The sequence below is a fragment of the Ranitomeya imitator genome, chromosome 1 (genome assembly GCF_032444005.1).
Source record: "Ranitomeya imitator isolate aRanImi1 chromosome 1, aRanImi1.pri, whole genome shotgun sequence".
NCBI classification, from domain to species: Eukaryota; Metazoa; Chordata; class Amphibia; order Anura; family Dendrobatidae; genus Ranitomeya; species Ranitomeya imitator.
In genome coordinates, this window is record NC_091282.1 from 1,138,304,556 (window position 1) to 1,138,314,178 (window position 9,623).

At 44.4% G+C, this 9,623-nt stretch overlaps 1 protein-coding gene across 1 annotated transcript in view; it reads left to right on the plus strand.

The window, feature by feature from the left end:
- The window catches only part of GUF1 (GTP binding elongation factor GUF1), a 58,835-nt gene extending 50,456 nt beyond the window's left edge, over positions 1-8,379 (plus strand). Inside the window, exons 17-18 of the mRNA XM_069744517.1 lie at positions 6,119-6,155; positions 7,947-8,379. Coding sequence (XP_069600618.1) covers positions 6,119-6,155; positions 7,947-8,084 — 175 coding nt within the window. The 3' untranslated portion in view covers positions 8,085-8,379. The remainder of the gene's footprint in view (positions 1-6,118; positions 6,156-7,946) is intronic.
- The last annotated feature ends 1,244 nt before the right edge of the window (positions 8,380-9,623 follow it).

Consider the following 9,623-nt stretch of genomic DNA (forward strand, 5'->3'; position numbering starts at 1 on the left):
TCCCCCTCTTTTTACCCCCCTTTGCACCTCCTTCCGTGCGCCCATTTAACAGCCGCCGAACGTTGATTGGTGACGCAGTTCACCGATCAACGCTCGCGCTCGCTTTTTTTCCCTCACCCCCGTTGCGCCAACTCCGTACACACATTCCGCAGCCGCCAAAGTTTGATAAGTGACGCAGTTCACTTATCAGAGTTTGTGCCTGCCGTTTTCCTCTTTTTTTTTTCACACCCCCCTTTTGCGCCACCTGACTACAACCGTACGTTTTGATCACTGATCCCTGCCCAATCTCCCTTCCCCCTCTTTTTACCCCCCTTTGCACCTCCTTTCGTGCGCCCATTTAACAGCCGCCGAGCGTTGATTGGTGACGCAGTTCACCGATCAACTCTCGCGCTCGCTTTTTTCCCTTCAGCTTTTTTGCGCAACCTCCGTACACACATCCCGCAGCCGCCAAACTTTGATAAGTGACGCAGTTCTCTTATCAGAGTTTGTGCCTGCCTTTTTTTTTTTTTTTTTTACAGGTTTTTCTTCTCCTTTTAGCATTATCTTTTCAGATAAGTTTGCACAAATCACTATCCCCCCACACATACACATACAGTTATCAATAAAGTGCACCCAATCACCATATTCACACAAAAATGTCCCGATCGTCCCGTTCGTCCCAACAGCGCTATTCATTGGAGGAGGCATATGCTTTCCTTGCCTCCGACACTGATAGCGAGGGAGAGGATCCCACTTTTCTTCACTTTTCTGATTCTTCATCCTCTTCCTCCTCCTCCTCCTCTTCCTCCTCATCTTCCTCCTTGGGTCCTGCGGAACCACCACGCAGACGCCCCAGGACAGAAGATGAGGCAGCCCCCACCACTCCTGAACCAGCGCTCCCCACTGCGGAACCCACATGGACCTCGCCCCCCGAAAATTACGAGCCACTGATTCCTGATTTTGTGGCAGAATCAGGAATCAAGTTTGACACCACGGGCCTCACAGAAACAGACTTTTTCAAAGTCTTTTTCTCTGAGGATTTTATTAACCTCATGGTGGAGCAAACTAATTTGTATGCTCGTCAATTTTTGGAGCAAAACCCCGGTACATCATTTTCCAACTGGTCTCCTGTAGACGCAGTTGAAATGATGCAGTTTTGGGGCCTGGTCCTCCACATGGGGATCGTGAAGAAGCCAGAAATGCGGCAATATTGGAGTGTAGATGTTTTATATAACACTCCAGTATTCTGAATGGCCATGGTTCGGAGACGTTTTGAGGCCATCCATAAATTCCTGCATTATTCCGATAATGCACAGTGTCCCGCACGAGATGACCCCAACTTTGACCGTCTGTTCAAAGTTCGGCCGGTCATCGAACACTTCAACAAAAAGTTTTCTGAAGTGTACGTGCCCAAAAGGGACATCTGCGTGGATGAGTCCTTGGTCCATTTTAAGGGGCGGCTCGGATTCCGTCAATACCTGCCCAACAAAAGGGCCAGGTACGGAATCAAACTCTACAAGCTGTGTGAGAGTGCCTCAGGGTACATCCACAGGTTTAGAGTGTATGAAGGGAAGGACAGCAGGATTGAACCCCCTGAGTGTCCTCCTGTCCTGGGAGTGAGTGGGAAGATCGTGTGGGATTTGGTGCACCCACTGCTGGATAAAGGTTATCACCTCTATACTGATAACTTTTATACCAGCATCCCACTCTACAAATCCCTCTCTGCGCGAGGTACCGCAGCCTGCGGTACTGTGCGCAAAAATCAGAGAGGCCTCCCAAAGACGCTACTTCGGCAGATGCTCAGAAAAGGTGAGAGCAAGGCCCAATGTAGCGACCACCTGCTGGTGGTCAAGTACAAGGACAAGAGGGATGTCCTTCTCTTGACCACCATACATGGTGATGGCAGAGCCCTCAGCACTGTACGGGGTACCTCTACACAGGTCTGCAAACCGGACTGTGTACTGGGCTACAACAAAAGCATGGGGGGGGTTGATCTCTCTGATCAACTCCTCCAACCATACAGTGCTTTGAGAAAGGCCAAGGTGTGGTACAAAAAGTTGGCCGTCCACATCGTACAAATGGCAATGCTCAACGCTTTCCTGCTGTTACGATGTGCACGCCACACCGATACGTCATACCTTCAGTTCCAGGAGGTAGTGGTTAAGGCCCTGATATTTGGTACTCCGGAAGGAGAGGGCCCCAGTACTTCCGGAACTGAAGGTGCTCGTATCGTACCAGGCCAGCATTTTCCGGGGGTGGTCCCGCCAACCGGCAGAAAAGGTAAGCCGCAAAAAAGGTGCCGAGTGTGTTACAAAAGGGGAATACGCAAGGACACCATTTATCAATGCGACACCTGCCCCGAAAAACCTGGCCTGTGTATGAAGGATTGCTTCAGATTGTACCACACCTCCATGCACTACTAATTTACTTTACAAGAAAGCGTACATTAGTTCCAAAATGGGGGCACATCTAGATAAGTTCCTTGGGGGGGGTCTAGGTTCCAAAATGATGTCACTTGTGGTTTTTTTTTACTGTTTAGGCACATCAGGGGCTCTGCAAACGGAACATGACGACCGCAGACAATTTCTGCATTCCAAAACGTCACAACTTCCCTTTTGAGCCCCAACGTGTGCCTAAACAGTTTTTTCCCACATATGGCGTACCAGCGTAATCAGGACAATTTGGACAACAACTTTTGATGTCCAATTTCTCCTGTTACCTTTGGGAAAATTAAAAATTGGGGACTAAAATATCATTTTTGTGGGAAAAAATAGGATTTTTTATTTTCACGCCTGGGCATTATAAACTTTAGTGAAGCACGTGGGGGTTCAAATTTCTCACCAAACACCTAGATAAGTTCCTTAGGGGGTACAGTTTCCAAAATGGGGTCACTTGTGGGGGGTTTCTACTGTTTAGTCACATCAGGGGCTCTGCAAATGGAACATGATGCCAGCAGAACATTCCATCAAAGTCTGCATTCCAAAACGTCACTACTTCCCTTTCGAGCCCCAACGTGTGCCCAAACAGTAGTTCCTCCCCACATATGGGGTATCAGCGTACTCAGGACAAATTGGACAACAACTTTTGGGGTCCAATTTCTCCTGGTACCCTTGGGAAAATTAAAAATTGGGGACTAAAATATCATTTTTGTAGGGAAAAAATAGGATTTTTTATTTTCACGCCTGGGCATTATATACTTTAGTGAAGCACGTGGGGGTTCAAAATTCTCACCACACAACTAGATAAGTTCCTTAGAGGGTCTAGTTTCCAAAATGGGGTCACTTGTGGGGGGTTTCCACTGTTTAGGCACATCATGGGCTCTCCAAACGCGACATGGCGTCCGATCTCAATTCCAGCCTAATTTAGCTTGAAAAAGTCAAACGGCGCTCCTTTCCTTCTGAGCCCTGCCATGCGCCCAAACAGTGGTCCCCCCCACATATGGGGTATCAGCGTACTCAGGACAAATTGGACAACAACTTTTGGGGTCCAATTTCTCCTTTTACCCTTGAGAAAATAAAAAATTGGGGACAAAACGATCATGTTTGTGGAAAAAATAGGATTTTTTTTTTTCACGCCCGGGCGTTATAAACTTTCGTGAAGCACTTGGGGGATAAAAGTGCTCATGACACATCTAGATAAGTTCCTTAGGGGGTCTAGTTTCCAAAATGGGGTCATTTGTGGGGGGTTTCCACTGTTTAGGCACATCAGGGGGTCGCCAAACGCGACATGGCGTCCAATCTCAATTCCAGCCAAATTTAGCTTGAAAAAGTCAAACGGCGCTCCTTTCCTTCTGAGCCCTGCCATGCGCCCAAACAGTGGTCCCCCCCACATATGGGGTATCAGCGTACTCAGGACAAATTGGACAACAACTTTTGGGGTCCAATTTCTCCTTTTACCCTTGAGAAAATAAAAAATTGGGGACTAAACGATCATGTTTGTGGAAAAAATAGGATTTTTTTTTTTCACGCCCGGGCGTTATAAACTTTCGTGAAGCACTTGGGGGATAAAAGTGCTCATGACACATCTAGATAAGTTCCTTAGGGGGTCTAGTTTCCAAAATAGGGTCACTTGTGGGGGGTTTCCACTGTTTAGGCACATCAGGGGGTCGCCAAACGCGACATGGCGTCCGATCTCAATTCCAGCCAAATTTAGCTTGAAAAAGTCAAACGGCGCTCCTTTCCTTCTGAGCCCTGCCATGCGCCCAAAAAGTGGTTCCCCCTCACATGTGGGGTATCAGCGTACTCAGGATAAATTGGACAACAACTTTTGAGGTCCATTTTCTCTTTTTACCCTTGGGAAATTAAAAAGATTATTGCTGAAAGATCATTTTTGTGACTAAAAAGTAAAATGTTAATTTTTTCCTTCCATGTTGCTTCTGCTGCTGTGAATCACCTGAAGGGTTAATAAACTTCTTGAATGTGGTTTTGAGCACCTTGAGGGGTGCAGTTTTTAGAATGGTGTCGCTTTTGGGTATTTTCTGCCATATAGACCCTTCAAAATGACTTCAAATGTGAGGTGGTCCCTAAAAAAAATGGTTTTGTAAATTTGGTTGTAAAAATGAGAAATTGCTGGTCAAATTTTAACCCTTATAACTTCCTTGAAAAAAAAAAGTTTGTTTCAAAAATTGTGCTGATGTAAAGTAGACATGTGGGAAATGTTATTTATTAACTATATTGTGTCACATAACTCTCTGGTTTAACAGAATAAAAATTCAAAGTTGGAAAATTGTGAAATTTTCAAAATTTTCGCCAAATTTCCGTTTTTTTCACAAATAAACGCAAGTTATATCGAAGAAATTTTAGCACTATCATGAAGTACAATATGTTACAAGAAAACAATCTCAGAATCGCTAAGATCCGTTGAAGCGTTTCGGAGTTATAACCTCATAAAGGGACAGTGGTCAGAATTGTAAAAATTGGCCTGGTCATTGACGTGCAAACCACCCTTGGGGGTAAAGGTGTTAAGAGCAACCATGCATTAAAAACACTCAAATTTGCACAGATTTTTTTTTCTCAGTTTGTGTGGGATTTTATAAACCCAAATTCCATACTGAACTTTATTTCAGAATATGACGGTGAATCATCAATAAACCCGCCACATGTAAACATTGTAGTGTAACCATAGTGAGAGCATTAACTGACGCTGGAGCGAGTGACTGTTCTTTGTGTTTATTACCTTTAGGCTATGTGCACACATTCAGGATTTCTTGCAGAAATTTCCTGACAAAAACCGGACATTTCTGCCAGAAATCCGCATGCGTTTTTTTGCGCGTTTTTTTTTTTTTTTTCCCGGAGCTTTCCCAATGCATTAAATAGCAGAAAAAACGGCAAAAAATCCACAAAATTAATGAACATGCTGTTTTTTTTTTTTACCGCGATGCGTTTTTTTGCGGAAAAAAATGCATCGTGTGCATAAAAATTGCGGAATGCATTCTAAATGATAGGATTCATATGTATGCATTTTTCATGCGTTTTCATCGCGAAAAAAACGTGAAAAATCTTGAACGTGTGCACATACCCTTAAAGGGAACCTGTCACCCCGAAAATCGCGGGTGAGGTAAGCCCACCGGCATCAGGGGCTTATCTACAGCATTCTGTAATGCTGTAGATAAGCCCCCGATGTTACCTAAAAGAGGAGAAAAAGATGTTAGATTATACTCACCCAGGGGCGGTCCCGCTGCTGGTCCGGTCGGATGGGCGTCTCTGGTCCGCTGCGGCGCCTCCCATCTTCATTCCAAGACGTCCTCTTCTGATTTTCAGCCACGGCTCCGGCGCAGGCGTACTTTGTCTGCCCTGTTGAGGGCAGAACAAAGTACTGCAGTGCGCAGGCGCCGGGCCTCTCTGACCTTTCCGGCGCCTGCGCACTGCAGTTTTTTGCTCTGCCCTCAACAGGGCAGATCAAGTACACCTGTGCCGGAGCTGTAGATAAGCCCCTGATGCCGGTGGGCTTACCTCACCCGCGATTTTCGGGGTGACAGGTTCCCTTTAAGATCCTTCAGTAAGGAATAGAATATTAAGTCTTTACACTAGACGGCAACCAGGGCTAATATTTCCAGGACATAACCCAATTCATTGGGTTACACTGTACCAGCGTGCTTTTCATCTGTATGTGCCGTTATATTCTACCTCCTCTTTTTCAGAATTAAAGCCTACAGAAAGAATGTCTTGGCAAAATGTGTATGTATCCCATATTATGCCTAATTTATACAGTGCCATTACTGCTTTGACATATAATGTATTTTTTTAAACACCCATTTGGAGATTAGGATTTTCGCAGTGTACAACTCGGTCAGAAGATAAAGCAATGTCTCTAAGGTTATAAAATATTAAAGCCTTGTGTGGCAGGGTCATAGAATACATTAACTTGTCAAACACTTCCCTATTTAAACAAAGTTTTAGATTTAACACCTTTTGTGTTAAAGTCTAGTTAAAAGAAAAAAAATTAAAACGCATGTATTGTTTATTAATCCATCTTTTTATTTTTCAACTAATCTAAAGTAAAACTCTGAAAAGAGCTATTTTTTTCTGGCATTTGCTAATTGGCCACTTTAGAAAAGGCAGCACACGGATACAGCACCTATGCCAGTGATGGGGTGCCAGAACAATATAATCCAATATAATGGCTCATCCTATTTGACTTTATCGCATGAATCAGCCACCTTTCCTACGGTTCTTCATGGATGGCTCCTTTCTGTCTTGCTCTCCTCGAGGTCTCTTTGGTTTATAGATTGTAAATCCCATCACCAAGTTTAAAAAAAAAAAAATGGACTAAGAAAACTGCTAATTAGAAAGTTGGTGGAACTAATGTCCCTTTTAATACAGGTGCTTCTCACAAAATTAGAATATCATCAAAAAATTAATTTTTCACTTCTTCAATACAAAAAGTGAAACTCTTATATAGAGTGATCTATTTCAACTGTTTATTTCTGTTAATGTTGAGGATTATGGCTTACAGCCAACGGAAGCCCAAAAGTCATTATCTCTGTAAATTAGAATACTTATAACACCAGCTTGAAAATATGATTTTAAAATCCAAAATGTTGTCCTTCTGAAACGTATGTTCAGTAAATGCACTCAATACTTGGTCGGGGCTCCTTTAGCATCAATTACTGCATCAATGCGGCGTGGCATGGAGGAGATCAGCCTGTGGTGCTGCTGAGGTGTTATGGAAGCCCAGGTTGCTTTGATAGCAGTCTTCAGCTCATCTGCATTGTTGGGTCTGGTGTCTTTCATCTTCCTCTTGACAATACTCCATAGATTCACTATGAGATTAAGGTCAGGGGAGTTTGCTGCCAATCAAGCACAGTGATACTGTTGTTTTTAAACCAGATATTGGTACTTTCGGCAGTGTGGACAGGGGCCACGTCCTGCTGGAGAATGACATTTCCATCACCAATAAGCTTGTCGGCAGAGGGAGGCATGAAGTGCTCTAAAATTTCCTGGTAGACGGCTGCGCTGACTTTGGTCTAAACACAGTGGACCTAAACCACAATTCTCTCCCTATACATGATTCCAGGGAGAAGCTTTGAAAAGCTGTGGCGTTTTAGAAAATTTAAGAGTCAAAATTGTATGGCTAAATTTATAGTCAGCGCCTGATTCTTGCTGCCCGGTTCCCTTTAGGCCTTCATCACACGTCCATGTTCGCATGTGAAAGAATGGTACCGGTGTTATCAGTGTGTTGGGTCAGTGTGTTAGCCGTGTGTCTGTTTTTATTATCCGTAATTTTTACGGATGAATAAATTGCAATGTTATATAAAAACAGCACACAGACACCATCCGTGTGCTGTATGTGTTTTCGTGAACAGCACTGTAACCATAGGATATATCGGGTACATGTTCTTTCCATGAAAAAAAAAAGTTGTACATGCTATATGGACGTCCGAATGAGGCTTAATACAGTATTTAGTCATTTATTTCCACTCATGTACTATGCATTTACTACATCATATCTTGTATCGCTTTTGGCAGTATGGTGGCGATATCACAAGGAAGATGAAGCTGCTGAAAAGACAAGCTGAAGGCAAGAAAAAAATGAGGAAAATCGGCAATGTCGATGTGCCCAAAGATGCATTTATTAGTGTACTAAAAAGACAATTGGACAAGTGACACCAGAGAACTACCGCTACCTCCTCCGCAGGTTCTATGGAGGCAGAAATGCAAGTCTGGTTGGAACAAAGATTTTCCAACTTGCTGCAATACCTCAGGTTAGGAAACCTAATAAAACCCAGATCGTTAAGGGATTTTGAGATTGTTACAAAGCATAATAAATACCAATATAGACAAGCGAACATGTAACCAGGGCCTTATTTGTGGCGGGAGGATTTGTGCCTTTGTCTTCCATAGTGTAATATATGTAATGTATTGATGCTGTTTCATGCGAGATAACTGCGTTTAACTTTCTAAAAAAAATTAAAAAAAATTCAATAATCATTGGTATCATGTGTTATTGAAAAGTAAAATTTTCTTGGAATGTGTGGGGGTTGGGTAATGATTGCACAAAGCTATTAAAGGGAACCTGTCACCCCGTTTTTTGAGATTGAGCTATAAATACTGTTAAATAGGGCCTGCGCTGTGCGTTACTATAGTGTATGTAGTGTACCCTGATTCCCCATGTATGCTGAGAAATACATTACCAAAGTCGCCGTTTTCGCCTGTCAATCAGGCTGGTCTGGTCAGGTGGGCGTGTTCACAGCGCTCTTTTCTTCCCCAGCTTTCCGTTGGTGGCGTAGTGGTGTGCGCATGTCCAGAGTTCCGACTTCCCTGCGCCCACGTGAAGACACAGCGCGCGATCTGCGCTGTAATCCCTTGCATCGGTGGGGGCGGCCATCTTCCTGGGGCCGCGCGTGCGCAGATGGAGTGCTCTGCTGCACGGGGCTTCAGGAAAATGGCCGCGGGCAGCCGCGCGTGCGCATTAGAGATCGCGGCGGCCATTTTCCCAAAGCCGAGTTTGCATCTCAGCATCGCGGCGGCCATTTTCCCAAAGCCGAGTTTGCATCTCGGCTTTGGGAAAATGGCCGCCGCGATCTCTAATGCGCACGCGCGGCTGCCCGCGGCCATTTTCCTGAAGCCCCGTGCAGCAGAGCACTCCATCTGCGCACGCGCGGCCCCAGGAAGATGGCCGCCCCCACCGATGCAAGGGATTACAGCGCAGATCGCGCGCTGTGTCTTCACGTGGGCGCAGGGAAGTCGGAACTCTGGACATGCGCACACCACTACGCCACCAACGGAAAGCTGGGGAAGAAAAGAGCGCTGTGAACACGCCCACCTGACCAGACCAGCCTGATTGACAGGCGAAAACGGCGACTTTGGTAATGTATTTCTCAGCATACATGGGGAATCAGGGTACACTACATACACTATAGTAACACACAGCGCAGGCCCTATTTAACAGTATTTATAGCTCAATCTCAAAAAACGGGGTGACAGGTTCCCTTTAATTACACTATACATTTTTTTCATACAAAATAAAACCTAACTGTATACAGTCATGAGAATTTAAGTACACCCCTTTGCATTCTATACATCTACATATCTGTCCTTTAATACAGTCTTTAAGATTAGGTAAATACAAGGTGAACCACACAAGTTACACTGTCACATGTAACAAAAAGGCAAATGCAGACCCTGAAAAATTAAGTACACCTT